This window comes from Colias eurytheme, chromosome 31 (genome assembly GCF_061535395.1).
Source record: "Colias eurytheme isolate Ceu_HAF_F1 chromosome 31, ilColEury1 Martin Lab GWU primary, whole genome shotgun sequence".
Lineage (NCBI taxonomy): Eukaryota > Metazoa > Arthropoda > Insecta > Lepidoptera > Pieridae > Colias > Colias eurytheme.
This window is the reverse complement of record NC_143010.1, coordinates 3,356,335-3,373,610: the sequence shown is the minus strand read 5'-3', so window position 1 is coordinate 3,373,610 and position 17,276 is coordinate 3,356,335. Positions and strand designations below refer to the sequence as shown.

Here is a 17,276-nt window from a genome sequence, read left to right as displayed (position 1 = left end):
AGAGAGTTTGTATGGGGTAGGAAGGAGGGGGCAGCAGGGAGATTTTCAAGGGAAGGGACAAAAGGGGGGGCTAATTTATTAATGAAGTCCTCTAACCAGAGAGAACAGTTAGAAGAAGTGATATTATTTTGGGAACGGGAGCTTCTAAATCTTTTAATCTGTTTCCAGACCAGGGAGGGAGGAGTCTTAGGGGACAGGGATTCACAGAATTTAAGCCATCCTGAACGTTTCTTGGATACCAATAATTTTTTAGCTTTGGCCGAAATTTGTTTGAAATTAAGAAAATTTTGCATAGACATCTGTTCAATATACATTTTCTCAGCCTCTGATCTCTCACGGATGATAGCAGTACATTCAGAGTCCCACCAAGGAGTTGAGGGTTTATAAGTGGATGGATTTTTGATTGGAATATGATTATTGGCAGAAGATATGATACAGGATACAAACATGGAATAGATAGGAAGGGGATTATATAGGGAAGGGAAAGGTAGGGAATTGAGTTGAAATTCCAAGGAATGAGAATAATCAGACCAGTTTGCTTTAGTGGTTCTATATTTTAAGAGGGGAGATTGAGGAGGGGAAGGGACATCGTGTTCAAAGGAGATAAGGATGGGGAAGTGGTCGCTACCATGAGTGTTAGGTAAAGTATTCCATGAACAGAGTAAAGAAAGGGACGGAGAAGAAAGGGACAAATCTACAGCACTGTTTGGATTCTGATTGGGAAGGACAAGATGAGTAGGGGAGCCTGAATTTAAAGTGCATAGATTCAAATCATCGAACAAATCTAATAATGAGAGGGAAAATGTGTCTGTTTTATGGGAGCCCCAAGAAACGTGATGGGCATTAAAATCCCCAAGGACAAAAATGGGACTGGGGAGAGAGGATAGGATATAATAGATGTCAGGAATTAGTGAAGAATTGGGGTCAGAAATGTATATAGAGACAATGGTGAAATTAAAAACTTTTGCAGCAACAGCATTGGTGCTTGGACTATGGTTAGGGATAGGGAGAAGAGAGAATGGGATTGAACGATTAACGAGCAGAGCAGCTCCAGCGTACCCATCTGCTCTGTCATCGCGTAAACATACATAGTTAGGGACATTAAAATGAGAATTGGGAACTAACCAAGTCTCGGAGATTGCAAATAAAATTGGATTAAATTTATTAATAAAATATACAATTTGGTGTTTTTTATTTCTAATACTTCTACAATTCCATTGTATAATGGTCCTCGGAGCCATTATTGGATTTAATAGTATCTATAATTTTGAAAAGGATTTCCTTCACGTCGGACGGTAAGTCTGCTTCATTGCAGGTTTTAATTATATCATAAAAGAATGAAATGCAAGACACTAGGACATTGCTTTCACGGGGCTTTCTGAATGAAGGAGTATTACCAGAAAGGGCGCAGCCATTCTGGGAGACTAAAGAAGGGGCTTGAATGATGTCTTGATGGGCAGCTCTGTCATATGATTTACCTAAAGGGGCTCTAGGGCGTGGAGAACGGAAAACAGTTTTTTTGTATGAGGTGGAAGTACTTGTAGAAGGGATTGGATTGGGGAGGGATGTATGTGGGGAAGAGGGAACCTGACGAGTAACCTCGGCAAAAGATTTTCGGGAAGCAGGGAAACGGAGGGAAGCTTCTTGATAGGAGATATTCTCCTCTGACATTACATACTTAATGCTTCTTTGCCGAGTGTGTTCCGGGCAGTTTGAGTCTGTTGCAAAATGTGAACCAGAACAGCTAATACAGGAGGCAGAACACTCAGATACATTGCAGGATTCACCATTATGATCTTTTGCGCAACGGTAGCAGCGGGGGTTTGATCTGCATTGTGTCTGAACGTGACCGAACCTACAGCATTTCAAACATTGAATGGAGGGCAAGCGGTAGATCTCAACTGGTAATGAATTCTTATATAAAAAAATCCGTTCAGGTAATCTTTGACCTTGGATGGTTATAACGACTGTAGTAGTTGGGGTGTATTCAGTGGAATCATCTGTTCTAATTTTTCTATTTAGACGGCGAGCTTTCAGTATGATGCCATATCCCCTCGGAAGCTCAACGGCATCTACAAACTCCTGCATGGAAAAATCGGTAGGAACCTTTTTTACAATTCCCATCCGAGAAAAGTTGTAAGTTGGGATGGTGCAGACTAGACTGTTTTGTTCCAATATAGGATTGATACAAAACTGGTTAGCATCAATTGCATTTGAGAACTCTATAGAAATGCGGTTTCGTCCGATTCTCTTGATTCCGTCACTAATAATATTTTTTATGCCATTGTTGACCAGAAGTTGGCCAACTTTAATCGGGCGCAGGATCGTTCCAGCGGAGGGTTCTGTTTCTATTTTAGAAATATGGACAATAAAGGGGCCATTATCTAATTCTGAATAGCGCCTTTCCTTTTCATTAAGTGAAGGATGCGTGTACAAAGTTTGCACAGAGGCAGCATTAGGGTTATTATCAATGGATGTTTTCTTTGATTTAGCTATGATTGAAGCATCTTCAGATGCTAAGTGACGCTTCTGTGGGATTCTATTAACCTCAACTACTGTAGGACTGTATGGAGGATCAGGGGGGTCCGGAGGATCCGGATGATTATTCATGTTGAATTACTTACCACTAACACAAAACACAAACACCGTCACCAAAAATAAAATCTTAGCTTGAATGAAGGTAAAAAAAGCAACAAATTTGGAAAAAAAAGACTAATATCACCAAAAGCACGTGTCAACGCTTCCACGAAAAAACATCGACCCCGAAGCCATTTTTATGATAATGATTAATGACATAAGTCAAATTCAAAGTGGAATGTCATTTCAATTTTTAATTTTTTTTATAGGTTGTGGATACATGGTATATTGTAGCATTATATTGGCTGTTTTCCAATTACAGAGCATAATGCGACTCAGTGGCGCACAATGCCGAATTATGCTGATGCTTAATTGGAAACAAGACGTGAAACGCACCAGCAGGTTGCGCTAAGTTCAGTGTTGAAAAAAAAAATATTCATAGAGTTAGCACTCATTAATGTGTAAATAAAGTGGTATAGATAATAATTGGTTGAAAACTATTTACGGTTATTTTAAGTTATTTGGATTTTGATTATGTCATTAACATTTTTTTCAATGTTTGTACCTTCATCCATACTTATATTTATTTTAATAACACAATTTGAATTAACTTTGATTATTTCGAAAAAACTACAATGAAACGAAAGCTTTAAAATTTTTCCAACAATTAATAATTACTAACGATAAATCGATTGCACGCATCAATTCACGCGCATTACTTTTAAGAGTGCTCGATTGTGCGAAGCGTTGCTGTAGTTGGAACATTCAACGTTAATCATTATGCCGCATAATGCGCTCTAGTGCTGTAATTGGAAAACACGGATTATATACATTTATAAAGAATAGAAAAAATTCGATCACGAGGCGGGACTCGAACCCGCATCCTTCGCGCCATTCCGGGGCGGATGCCTAACCAACTCAGCCACTCGTGACCCGCCTGAGCAATCGAATTTATTCCATTCCTTCAGTTTTATGTGTCTTAAGGGCAAGCTTAAGGGACACACCGCGCGCCATCTATTGAGATGATTTAACAACCATCTCAACCAATATGAAGCACTTTTCAGTGAATACAATATTGTAACGATGGAACACGACCTTTTGTTGAATTTATATTTTTTTGGTTTTTATGGCATTCAAATGCTTTATAAATATAAATTTATAAAGAATAGAAAAAATTCGATCACGAGGCGGGACTCGAACCCGCATCCTTCGCGCCATTCCGGGGCGGATGCCTAACCAACTCAGCCACTCGTGACCCTCCTGAGCAATCGAATTTATTCCATTCCTTCAGTTTTATGTGTCATAAGGGACACACCGCGCGCCATCTATTGAGATGATTTAACAACCATCTCAACCAATATGAAGCACTTTTCAGTGAATTTTGGGGGCCGAGTCACCTCCGTCCGTAGGAGTATACCCTGAACTCTGAAACCCTACACGTGGCCCCTGGGTGGTGCTAAACAGGTGACATGGTGGGAGACAGTCGTCGTGGCTATAATGACCACCCATCAGCTGAAGACGAGTCGCCAAGCGTCCGTGTTCCGACTCGATGAAGCTGATGTAGCCTTAGTGAAGACGGGTCGAGTCAGTTGCGCTCTAACAATCGGGACGATCTGACACACACTGAAGTTGCTGCATCAGGTGCCTAGTCATGGAGGGTAGCGGGATCCGAGGCACGGTGCACCGCTGGCCGACCGCTGGTCAGTAGGGGGCCCAAGTAGAGTGCTAGCCACACGCGAAAGGCTGCCCCGCCAACCAGCGAAAAATCCCAAGTTGCGCCATAGTGCCGGTTGGCGACCGGATGAGAGGGCCCTATGGACAACTTGGGGGGGCTCGGGCGTCCCCGCAGTCTCCAGACTAGTCCCCAATAGTGCGGCTACTAAGTGTGTGTCTCTGGTCCTGGTGTTAAGCGCCTCGACTCACTGCCGTCTTCATACCCACTTCACTCTCTTTTAAAATTAATGAACAAGGCAAGATACAGGTATAAAGTTGCACAGCGGCAGCACTCCCTCTCGCTAAAAGTGGACCTAACTAACATCAGAGGTCTCCACTCTAATCTCGCTGCAGTCCACTTCCACCTTGAGACTCATAAACCGTGTATCTTGTTCCTCACGGAGACGCAGATAAGATGTCCGTCTGACTTGGCGTACCTGTCCTATCCCGGCTACACCCTGGAGCATAATTTTAAGGCTCGGTCAGGTGTGTGCGCGTACGTCCGAGATGACATCTGTTGTCGGCGTCTCCAGTATCTTGAAGACCCCCATTTTTCTGTGTTATGGATGCTGGTGGACACAGGCCCAGAGAAACTTCTCTATGCCTGTGTCTACCGGGCGCACAGCGGAGACCAGGAGACGATCAGGCTCACAGAGTACCTTAGTGAGGTGGCGGATGCTGCTCAACACAAATACCCTTCCGCTCAGCTTGTGTTACTGGGGGATTTTAATGCCCACCACCAAGAGTGGCTATACCCATACCAGTGCACTGACCTAGCTGGGAGAGAGATGCGTAAACTCTCCATTGCATTGAATCTCACCCAGCTGGTCCAAGGAGCGACGCGGGTTCCTGATGTTGAGAGCCACACAGCCAATTGCTTGGACCTTCTGCTGACAACAGATCCAGACCGTTACTCGGTGGCGATTTCTTCGCCGCTTGGCAGCTCCGATCACTGTCTGGTGAAATCTGTATCTGTCTACTCGCCGCCCGATCCCAGTCCTAGGGGCTCTCGGCGCGTGTGGCGATACAAGTCAGCAGATTGGGATGAGATGCGTTCCTTCTTTGCGTCTTATCCCTGGCGGCCTGTCTGCTTTTCTTCTGACGATCCTTCAACCTGCGCGGATGCTGTGACAGATGTGCTGCGGCAGGGAATGGAGTACTTTATCCCATTCTCGGACGTGGCCATGTCCGGCAAAGCTCAGCCCTGGTTCAGAGCCGATTGCAGACGCGCCGAAGCGCTAAAGCATGAAGCATATCTGGCTTGGGTTGATGCTCGACACCACAAGGCCAAGGACGTGTCAGACAAGAAGAAAGCCTTCAACCGGGCCGCCAAGTCCTGCAAAAAGGCTCTACGGAAAGCTCGATTTGACCACGTCAGCCGTATAGGGAACAAACTGGCTTCTTACCCCTCTGGTAGCAAAGCGTTTTGGTCCCTGGCTAAGACGGTTGAATCGAATTTCTGCCGCCCCTCACTTCCTCCACTGCTGAAACCGGATGGGTCGCTGGCTCACACCGCCGTAGAGAAAGCGAACCTTTTTGCTTCTCTTTTCGCGGAAAATTCTCGTCTTGATCCCGCAAATGCGAAACCTCCCAGTCTACCTGGATGCGAGGTGAATATGCCGGAAATTCGCATCCGTCAGACTGAGGTGCTTAAAACGCTGCGGAATCTTGACGTGAATAAAGCCAGTGGCCCTGATGGAATTCCAGCCATAGTACTTAAAACCTGTGCACCTGAGCTTGCTCCTGTTTTGACACGCCTCTTTCGCCTCTCGATGACGACTGGAATAGTACCGAAATCTTGGAAGCTTGCCAACGTGCAGCCCGTGCCCAAAAAAGGCAGTCGTGCCGACCCCTCCAACTATAGGCCAATTTCAGTCACGTCCATACTCTGTAAGACTATGGAACGTGTACTGAACAGTAGGCTCCTGGCACACCTAGAAGCGAACGACCTTCTCAGTGACCGACAATACGGGTTCCGCCGAAACCGGTCCACTGGGGATCTTCTAGCGTACGCCACCTACATCTGGAGCGAGGCCATAGAGAATCATGGTGAAGCACTTGCTGTCTCCCTTGATATCTCGAAGGCCTTCGATAGGGTCTGGCATGATAGCCTAATTGGCAAGCTTCCATCCTACGGTCTGCCTACCGGTTTCTGCGCTTGGATCTCAGATTTTCTGAGAGACCGGTCGCTTCGAGTAGTCGTTGATGGCTGCTCGTCCGACCAAATGGCTATCAATGCCGGGGTCCCTCAGGGATCAGTTCTCTCCGCAACACTCTTCCTGCTACACATCAACGATCTGCTGAAACCCGGTATCTATGGGTACGCAGACGATAGCACTGTTGTGGAGAGATATGTATCCAGCGCGCGAGCCAGTACGGCACAAATCCGGTCTCTACGGGAGGCGATGGTTGATCGCATGAACTTGTCCTTACAGGCGGTCTCCGACTGGGGCAATGCCAATCTGGTCAAGTTCAATGCTACTAAGACCCAGGCGTGTCTATTCTCCGCTAAACGGAGTCCATTCCATCTGACTCCGAATTTCCAGGGTGTGTCCGTACCGATAACCAACCACCTCGAGCTTCTTGGCATCACCTTGACGCCTACTCTGAACTTTGGTTCCTATATAGAATCCAAAGCCCAAGTAGCCTCAAAAAAGCTTGGAATTCTGGCGAAGGTGAGACAGTATTTCAGCCCGGGACAGTTGCTCAACCTTTATCAAGCACAAGTCCGATCGTGCATGGAATACTGCTCTCACCTCTGGGACGGTTCCGCCAAGTACCAGCTAGAGGCGCTTGAGGCGATAGAGAGGCGTGCCAGGAGGCTTATAAACGACGATGAGCTAGTAGGCAAAAAACTCCAGAGCCTCGCTCATCGTCGCAGAGTGGCCAGCTTATCGGTTTTTTACCGGATACACTTTGGTGAGTGCGCTGCGGAACTACACGAACTTGTTCCGCCATCCCCGTTCTTCCATCGATCGTCGAGGCGCACAGATTCTAGACATCGCCATATGGTGGACGTTCCATGTACCCGGACTAAGCGGTTCGGTTCCACATTCTTCATCCGAACCGCGAGGGACTGGAACGCGCTTCCTGAATCTGTGTTCCCCGACGAGTACAATATGGGGGTCTTCAAGCGAAGAGTGAACCGGTACCTACTAGGGAAGCGCGTAACATCTTAGACCGCATCTAGCTTTCCATCAGGCGAGATTGTGGTCAAGCGCTTCCCTATCTACAGTAAAAAAAAAAAAAAAAAAAAAAGAATACAATATTGTAACGATGGAACACGACCTTTTGTTGAATTTATATTTTTTTGGTTTTTATGGCATTCAAATGCTTTATAAATATAAATTTATAATTCCCTTATTAATTGCTTTATAAATATGAAGTTCGAGTCCCGCCTCGTGATCGAATTTTTTCTATTCTTTATAATTAATATTTATAAAGCATTTGAATGCCATAAAAACCAAAAAAATATAAATTCAACAAAAGGTCGTGTTCCATCGTTACAATATTGTATTCACTGAAAAGTGCTTCATATTGGTTGAGATGGTTGTTAAATCATCTCAATAGATGGCGCGGATGGTATTTAAATCTGATTTATAAATTCCACATACGCAACGTATTTTGATACGTTTTTTTTAATAGTCATGCTCAAGGAAGGTTTAGTATATAATTTATTAGGTTTTAGACAAAGCGGGCGATTATTAGAGTACAAAAGTGAAAAGGTAAATAAAACACAAATTATTTTTTCCGTTTAATGCCCTTATGTACAAGTTTATAATGTTTGTACAAAGCTGCCCGTTGTTTGAATGTATCACCGCAGTCTTCGCACATAAAACTTCTTTCATCCGAATGTATAAGTTGGTGCCCACGGAGCGTTATTGCCGTCTAGAATATAGAAAATATTAATTATCAATTGTGTAATAAATATTTAGTTTCTTAGTTTTAAAATTAACTAGCTGTCCGCCCCGGCTTCGCTCGTGGTACAAATATAGCCTATAGCCTTCCTCAATAAATGGGCTATCTAATAGTGAAAGAATTTTTCAAATCGGACCAGAGTTCCTGATATTAGCGTGTTCAAACGAACAAACTCTTCCGCTTTAGCCCATTTATCGAGGAAGGTTATAGGCTAATAAATATCTTCACGGTAAGACCAACAGGAACGGAGCAATGCGAGTGAAACCGCGGGGCACAGCTAGTAGAAAATACATACATAAAACTTCTTGCCACATTCATTACAAACGTGGTCTCTGCTTCTGGCAACACCATGTTTCTTTTGTCTATGATTGAATAACCGCCATTTAGATATACATAACTGTAAAAAAAAAAATTGATTAATAAAAAAAAATATAAACTTCAGGTTTTAAAAATGACTTTATATAATTTTTTAGTTTAAGTTTGAATCTATTAAAGATATTTTGTTAAAAATTTGTACAAAAGTTACTTTTTAGTTTCTTTTCTTTAAATGTTTGCTCTGTGTCTGGGTGTAAATTATCTATATAAGTACTAGCTTTCCGCCCGCGGCTTCGCCCGCTTTGTGCTTTAAACTATCCTATCTCTCAAGATGGATCGAACTGCACATGGTGTGCGAATTTTATTATAATCGGTTAAGTGGTTTAGGAGTCCATTGAGGACAAACATTGTGACACGAGATTTATATATATTAAGATTTATTTAAAATTATATATAAGTATGTTTATCAGCCATCTGGTTTCCATAACACAAGCAAAAGCTTAGTATGAGATCATGCCATGTGTGAAAAATTGTCCTGAAATATTTATTTATTTAACTTGCCTATAATACACTTAGTACAAAAATAATTAAAAGAAAAAAAAAATACGTGTGTCACTCGAGGACTGCCGCGGTTGCGCTATTGCATAGCATCGCATCGCTGTGCCGGTTGGAGTGGGGGGTGTTAGGTTTTTTCGTTACGGAATTTTTACATTCGGTCGCCGCGCTCAAAGTCTGAGATAAAAGCTTAAAAAAAACTGAAAAACACGCTAATAAAATCTCATAAAATTATTGTATTATCACCGATGCTTGATAAGTAAAAAGTTTGAATAAAATCTGTCCATTTAAAGTAGGTCTTAATCGAGTCTAAAGGAGTCGGTTACATACCAACATACAGGTGAAGCTAATAAACGTGTTAACATTTTAAGCTATTGCATAGCTTTTATCTCAGACTTTGAGCGCGGCGACCGAATGTAAAAATTCCGTAACGAAAAAACCTAACACCCCCCACTCCAGTGGGCACAGCGATGCGATGCTATGCAATAGCGCAACCGCGGTAGTCGAGAGTGACACATGTATTTTTTTTAACAGATCAAATACATACCTCTTTGCAGATATTGCATTTATACTGTGATTTTCGCAAATGGTAGAATGTTATATGTTTTTGTAGATACCGTTTTGATGCGAAACTCTTGTTGCAAGTTGCACATTTGTACCTAAAAATATTTTAAATTTCAAAATTATTAACTCGCTAGCTTTCCGCCCGCAGCTTCGCCCGCGTTCTCAAAAAAAAACCCGCATAGTTCCCGCTCCCGTGGGATTTCCGGGATAAAACCTATGCTATGTATTAATCAAGTTACCCTCTATATGTGCGCTAAATTTCATTGTAATCGGTTTAGTATTTGCGTGAAAGAGTAACAAACATACACACACATACACATACATCCATCCTCATAAACTTTCGCCACAGTATTACAATATCTATACAGTACGGAAACGAATGTACTTGTGCAGAGAAACGGACGGGAACTGGCGGAGGGTCGGGCGACGCGGGCCGCGTACCGCAAACACGCTTAGTTTGCATTACCTAGCGCGAAAGGACGACGCAGTCGTATTTTTTGTGTAATAATTTTATTATACATACTTACACATTCTATTATGGCGCGCACAAACTGTTCCGTGTACGGATGTAAATCTACATTGAAATCCCAGAAGGAAACAATATTTCAGAAAGATTGTATTTGTATCTGTTGAATTTAAATCAAAGCTATGTATATGTTGTCCTCATTATTTTCTTATCAGATTGTTCATCCCAATGCGAATGCATTTACTAGCTAAATGTTATAATATACAATTAGGAACATCCAAAAATAAAGTGTCACGTAAATATTTAGCAGTGCAATATATGTAATTATATATAAAAGAACAAATAATTACATCAGATTTAATAATCGAAATTATTTTGAATGTACATATACATAAATGATTACATCATAATAGTAAAAATCACAATTGTTTTAATTCCAATTTGTTGCAACCCTTTTTTTTTATAGTGGGGAAATCTTCTTAGATACCCCCGGCTCCCGGGGATGGAGCCGTGGTTATGTCGGATTTTTACCGACTAAAACCCCACTCTGTTCCATCGCGCTGCTTTGGACGGAACTGCGGGAACGGTTACGACTCTACCGCGTGTCCCGCCCAGCAGATGCCCGTTTCCAGGCCCACCACTAGAACCCCCCTCGCTGGCGGCTGCTGGAACGAAGGCTTACGCCACCAACGCTCAGACAATGGATCTTTCCCCACTCCATCATCCGCGTTCCCCCGAACCCCCGACCCCAACACCGTCCGGCCGGAGGGTGCACGCCGGAAGGTCCTCCGATGTGTGAAATACACGTCGGGGGCACTTTTATAGAGATTACCTCGCAGCCCCCACCTCACCAGAGGTGGCGGCCCTCGGTCCGGCCCCACGGACCGGATTACGAGTTGGCAGACGGCCGTTTTACATCGGCCGCCGCCCCACACCTCTGCAGGAGTCTCCGCGCGTCATCACAATGACGCGTCGGGATCCCGCCCTCCACTGCACGGCGTGGCTTGCTAAACCAACGAGCCCGCCGCGCCGCGACCTCTGGCCGCCATCCACCGCCGCATAAAAGCCGGCTCCTCTCTGGCACAGTTGACAGATATATACGTACATACAGTTAGGAAACTAAGCCCCTGCGATGAAATTATGACGTATAGCTATAGGGCTGATACCTTTTTGATATTTACCGACTTCAAAAATAAAGGAGGAGGTTATCAATTCGGCCTGTATATTTCTGTTTGCTTTTTTTTCCACAGTTGATTTTGTGGTAATTTTGAGATTAAAACCCGTTAAAATACAAAAATGGTGTAGCCTTAACTTGTAGTCAGATACAGTATTTACAAATATATTTATTGAAAGGGCTACAAACTGAAACAATCGATATTTATTTAACGTGAATTGACATCAATTTGAACTTTTTTCGTATCTTTGTCATTCAAAATCTGTGGATGTGTCACCCGCTACTATCGATCCCCCTCAATACCCTTAGGATACTCGTAAAAACGCTTGCTTGTGTGCGTGAGCCATTTCGGACGTTTTGTATGAAGTTTCCTTAGTGTATGTATCTGTATATTGTGTCTCTGGTCCACAAACAGGACCTCTGCCGTCGGGTCAGTCGAGGCTTCCCAACCCCGACTGCCGTTCAGCGCCACCTTTGCCTAGTGGACACGGGGTCCGCCAAGCCACGACCTCTGGTCGCCATCCCACGCCGCACACCACCTTTGCCTAGTGGACACGGGGTCCGCCAAGCCACGACCTCTGGTCGCCATCCCACGCCGCACACCACCTTTGCCTAGTGGACACGGGGTCCGCCAAGCCACGACCTCTGGTCGCCATCCCACGCCGCACACCACCTTTGCCTAGTGGACACGGGGTCCGCCAAGCCACGACCTCTGGTCGCCATCCCACGCCGCACACCACCTTTGCCTAGTGGACACGGGGTCCGCCAAGCCACGACCTCTGGTCGCCATCCCACGCCGCACACCACCTTTGCCTAGTGGACACGGGGTCCGCCAAGCCACGACCTCTGGTCGCCATCCCGCGCCGCACACAGCGGCCGCTGGGCCACACCTAGCCCTGGCCGTCGGGCCGGTCGAATCTCCCCGACTCTAAACCAGCCGTTCAGCCCCTCGCTGGTCCAATTTCGCTTCACTCAGAGGGCCATAACTCTGAGCTACTGAGCAAGGCCTGGACCGTTGGGGGGAATTTGTTGCAACCCTAGCATATTTTCGTGTGTGTATCGCGCGACATCAAAGGCGTTGCCTTACTGTAGGAAATAATATTGTAATACTGTGCTTTCGCATTTATAATATTAAGTAAGAAGTAGGATTGTCAATTCTATATTATCTATACTAATATTATAAAGCTGAAGAGTTTGTTTGTTTGTTTGAACGCGCTAATCTCAGGAATTACTGGTCCGATTTGAAAAATTCTTTCGGTGTTAGATAGCCCATTTATCGAGGAAAGTTATAGGCTATATATCATCACCCTAAGACCAACAGGAGCGGAACACTGCGGGTGAAACCGCGGAGTTCAGCTAGTGTTAGATAATATAAATTATAATTCATAATATATCCATAATAATCTTATTTCATTTTATATAACCAAAAATAATTAAAAAAGAACTTACGCTCGTTCCGAATGTTTGACGCTGTAATTCAAATGATCCCTATAATTCTTTATATTCTTACATTGCACTTTACATACGTCACAATATGATAGTTTCTTAGCCAACATTACACTATGTGTTGCCATGTGTGATTCTAGGCGATTTTTCGTTTTGAACGTCATTCGACAATGGTCACATTTATATTGTATCCGTTCCACTTTGTGGATGTGTCTGTGAATGAATAAAATTTTATTATCTATACATCTATAATTAATACTTAATCTATACTAATATTATAAAGCTGAAGAGTTTGTTTGTTTGAACGCGCTAGTCTCAAGATCTACTGGTTCGATTTGAAAAATTATTTCGGTGTTATCGAATTATGCCCATTTATCGAGGAAGGCTATAGGTTATATATCATCACGTTAAGTCCAACGGGAGCGGATCCACGCGGGTGAAACCACGGGGCGCAGCTTGTATATAATAAAATCGTAGGAAAGTCAAAACTGTATATTGGATATTTTTTTTAAATAATACTTGGGGCGTGATCTACAATAGATACCGAAGCCAAAAATACAGTTATCAAAATTTTCGTCTGTTTGTATGTATGTCCTGGCTAATCTGGAAAATTACTGCATGGATTTACTTCAAATTTGGTATAGAGATAGCTTGAGACCTGAGGAATGACACAGGATACGTTTTATACGAAAAACTTTCGCATTTATAATATTAGTAGGATATAAAATTATAAATTTTTAACGAAAAGGGAATGCACCTGCAATGCGTCAGACCACATTTAAAGTAAAACTTGAGTGTGAGTATGACCTTTTGAGTTTTGTATGAGTTATTTTAACTTTGAGTTTGAGAGACACACTTACGCGATATGTTTCCTCAGTGCGTACTTCCCTTTGAAGTTTCTACCACATTCCGAACATGTGATTTTATTATGTACGGACATGTGACTCTCGAATTCCTCTGCAGACCTGAAAGTGTATTTATAGAGTCTGGCCAGCCAAAGCTGAACCCGGTTAAGGGCGGCAAATTTACAAAATATGGACCTGGTAACATCAGCTTAGTTAGGAAAAAAAATTTTTGATACTTTTGATATTCTTAGAGGTGATCATAGTATATGGGTACATTAGGTACACAACAAATAAGGATTTAAAAGTTATTACCTAAAGGATGTTGTAGCCCTGTCAATAAAACATTTGACTTACATTTTTTTTTTGTATTTACTAATCATTGTAACTCTTTATATTTACTAATTATTATTATTATAAATAAAAGCTGCCGCACAGCATTCTTTATAGTTTTACCCATATTTCAACACTAAAACCTTTAAATTCGCAAATAATTTGACCCGTTTTCAACAATACTGACAACTCTACGCAGAAACGCCATGATAACATTCCAGATAATGTGGCCGCTACAAAAAACACTGGGTTCAGCTTTGGCTGGCCAGACTCTAAAGTTGTTTGTCAAACAACTTAAATAATAAATTAATTAATGCCAACATCTGAAAATTATAAGAGTAGCCGATGTTATATGCAGATATTTCAGTTTATATTTTAAAGCAAAAAATCATGTCTTTCAGACGTACGGAAGGTTTCTGAATTAAGTAAATGCTTATCTATACTAATATTATAAAGCTGAAGAGTTTGTTTGTTTGAACATGCTAATCTCAGGAACCACTGGTCCGATTTGAAAAATTATTTCGGTGTTAGATAGCCCATTTATCGAGGAAGGCTATAGGTTATATATCATCACGCCAAGACCAACAGGAGCGGAGCCACGCGGGTGAAACCGAAGCGCAGCTAGTACTTGGGGCCACTGAAAATCAGTGCTGTGCTGCTGAAGGCACAGCAAAATACTGAGTTGGTCCCCTTTTTGCTAAAGGGCTGCCACACTTGTCTTTTTCTCTGTTTTTCCTGGTATATTTGTTGTTGGCCTTTGGCAAAATAAATTCTTTCTTTCTTTCTTCTTTCTACTTACATAAAGACACTGTCACATTGGCCACAATGCACTTTCCCAGCCTCATCCTCTAAATGCTTATCAGTACAATGCATAATCGCAGCGCGATGTGAACAAGTCTCGTATCTACAGAAGACACAGCGATAAGACACATAGTGGCTTCTTTCATGTATATGTAAGAGGTATTGACTGGAGAATCGCGTTTCGCATATTTTACACATATATTCTCCTAAGCTCTGTAAAATAAATGTTTTTAAGTTATTTTGGGTTATGTGGTAAGTAATTTGACTAATTGACATTTTTACGGTTCCATAACGAACCTATGTCTCTTTGTATGCTTTAATCTTTAAAACTATGCAGTGGATTTTGATGCGGTTTTTTAATAGATAGAGATGATTCAAGAGGAAGGTTTTAGTATTTCATTTATAACGTTTTAGATAAAACGGGCCAAGCCTCGGGCTATCTAGTCTTCTATGCTAGTCATAATAAAAATGAAGTGTGTTGGTAAGCGCTAAACCCGAGCTGATCTGATTTTGTTAATTCATTGGTTAATTTTCGATGGTTATAATGGAGAGTAAACGTAAATATGTACCACGGGTGCAGCCGTGGCGCGCTGCTAGTATTTAAATTTCTTACCTCGCTGTGATTCTTTTTCACATGTAAATCAAAAGTATCCTCTCTCATAAACCCAAGCACACATGTATCACATTTAAAAGGTACTTTCTTGTAATTTGGATGACTTCTCTTTTCTTCTCTATTCGCTACTAACTCTTCTTCTGTATAAATTACTGTTTTGAACTTTCTCTTAAATTCATTTTCATTTAAAAACTTAATTTTAACATTATTCTTTAAATCTTGTAAATTTGTTTTATCTGTATCTTTTATATTATTTTTTTCTTCATTTGTCTCAGCTTTATTTATTATTTGTTTTTCCTTTTGATTTGTGTTATCTATATTTTGAATTATATCTGTTTCTTCATTATTTTCATTGAAATCATGGATTTCAAAGTCTATATATTCATCTTTTAAATTAATTGCTGTAGTTGATTCTAATTTAATTTCGTCAACTTCTTCGTCATAATAAAATTCATAATCATACAATTGTTTTGTACTGCTTGTTAATGTGCTTACTGATTTGAGTTTGCTCTGAAAATTATAAGTTTAAATAAATATTTAATAGTATGAGATCCCACAGCTGGATTATATAGTAGTTCATAGTATTTTGCTAAAACCAAAATCCTACTAATCCTATCCTACTATAATATTATAAATGCGAAAGTTTGTGAGGATGTGTATGTGTGTTTGTTACTCTTTCACGCAAATACTACTGAATCGATTACTATGAAATTTAGCACACATACCTATAATGGGTAACTTGGATTAACACATAGGTTTCATCCCGGAAATCCCACGGAATCGGAAACTATGCGGGTTTTTCTTTGAAAACGCGGGCGAAGCCGCGGAGGGAAAGCTAGTAATCTATATATAGTTTTTAATAATATGGATATAGGATAAGATAATGAAATTTGATTAAAAATGTAAGTACCTTGTCCGCTGCTAATAAATTCTGCAAACTTATAGCTTTTTGCTTGAAATCGTAGAACTTAACCATAATCGCCTTGCACTCCCAACAAATTTCACCATTTGATGTATCTATCTGTAATTTCAATTGATCTGAGAAACACAAACTTAAAAACGAATTTAGTAATTATTTGATGACTGACCTCCCTCATATTAAGTTTTGTAAGTAGAAATTTCAAATCTGTGATCGGACTTGTGGTCCTTCCAGTGCTAAAGCACGTTTTACAAATTTTATTTAAGTTTTCAGTCATGTTTCAAAACTTCTCGATAACAAAAAAAAATCGAAGCCATTTTTATGATAATGATTAATGACATAAGTCAAATTCAAAGTGGAATGTCATTTCAATTTTTAAATTTTTTTTATAGGTTGTGGATACATGGTATATTGTAGCATTATATTATAATAGGTGGAATGAGGGTTCAATTCTTAGAGTATATATATTACAATAGTATAGAGCGCGTGTATTGTACAAATTGCTTAGTGCGCATCGTAGGCAGATGAGCTATAGATACTATATAGATGTATGTGTGACAAATAGGGATGGGTAGGTATCAATTGCGTGTTGAACTATCGATAAGTTATGTAAATAAATAATATGTATCATAAGTAAATTTTATGTTCAATAAGTTATTAAAGGAAAAATATATGAATAAAGTATAAAATATATGTAATTTTAAATTTGTTTACCAACTGAATAAAATTTGTTTATTCTTTTTGAATATTAAATATATAAGAAATTTTCTTGTATTAATTATAAGTACTTTAAAAAAATATGTTTAATTGGAATATCAGAAAAACGTGAGTACTTTTTAAATAATAAAGTTAATAAAATAAAAGATCGGGTTTAGTGCTATTTCTTTAATAATAAATCAAACAATAATAATAATGTTTTAAAAATGTTAAATAAAAATAAGAAATAGGTAATTAATAATTTAAAATGATAATTTAATAAATTATATTAATAATTTTTTTATTTAATTTTATCCATTCTACTATCAAAATATTCAAAATCA

At 40.8% G+C, this 17,276-nt stretch overlaps 2 protein-coding genes across 4 annotated transcripts; both read right to left on the bottom strand.

The window, feature by feature from the left end:
- Positions 1 to 1,055: 1,055 nt before the first annotated feature.
- On the bottom strand, positions 1,056 to 2,617 carry LOC149895494 (uncharacterized). The gene has a single exon (XM_090118995.1). The coding sequence runs from the start codon at positions 2,608 to 2,610 to the stop codon at positions 1,207 to 1,209; it is 1,404 nt and encodes a 467-aa protein (XP_089975121.1). The 5' UTR covers positions 2,611 to 2,617; the 3' UTR covers positions 1,056 to 1,206.
- A 5,363-nt stretch (positions 2,618 to 7,980) lies between these two features.
- On the bottom strand, positions 7,981 to 16,553 carry LOC149895493 (zinc finger Y-chromosomal protein-like). Of its 3 annotated transcripts, none has more exons than XM_090118992.1 (9): positions 16,406 to 16,553; positions 16,228 to 16,338; positions 15,318 to 15,827; positions 14,703 to 14,917; positions 13,589 to 13,693; positions 12,732 to 12,941; positions 9,626 to 9,737; positions 8,504 to 8,605; positions 7,981 to 8,178 (listed from the first exon to the last, which is right to left on the bottom strand). In XM_090118992.1, the coding sequence occupies exons 1-9, from the start codon at positions 16,511 to 16,513 to the stop codon at positions 8,032 to 8,034; spliced, it is 1,620 nt and encodes a 539-aa protein (XP_089975118.1). In that variant the 5' UTR covers positions 16,514 to 16,553; the 3' UTR covers positions 7,981 to 8,031. The 3 variants fall into 3 exon arrangements, with proteins under 3 accessions (XP_089975118.1, XP_089975120.1, XP_089975119.1); XM_090118994.1 differs by having other exon boundaries at positions 16,228 to 16,334; positions 16,406 to 16,526; XM_090118993.1 differs by having other exon boundaries at positions 16,228 to 16,355; positions 16,406 to 16,493.
- Between the last annotated feature and the right edge of the window lie 723 nt (positions 16,554 to 17,276).

What these genes read in the sequence shown, in the direction of transcription:
- LOC149895494 (XM_090118995.1), bottom strand. Translation starts at nt 2,610, where the DNA reads ATGAATAATCATCCGGATCCTCCGGACCCCCCTGATCCTCCATACAGT.
- LOC149895493 (XM_090118992.1), bottom strand. Translation starts at nt 16,513, where the DNA reads ATGACTGAAAACTTAAATAAAATTTGTAAAACGTGCTTTAGCACTGGA. An exon ending in GTCAAACATTCGGAACGAGC is followed by an intron (nt 9,738 to 12,731) that starts GTAAGTTCTTTT and finishes AAATATTTTTAG; the next exon opens with GTACAAATGTGCAACTTGCA. An exon ending in AATGCAATATCTGCAAAGAG is followed by an intron (nt 8,606 to 9,625) that starts GTATGTATTTGA and finishes TTTTTTTTACAG; the next exon opens with TTATGTATATCTAAATGGCG.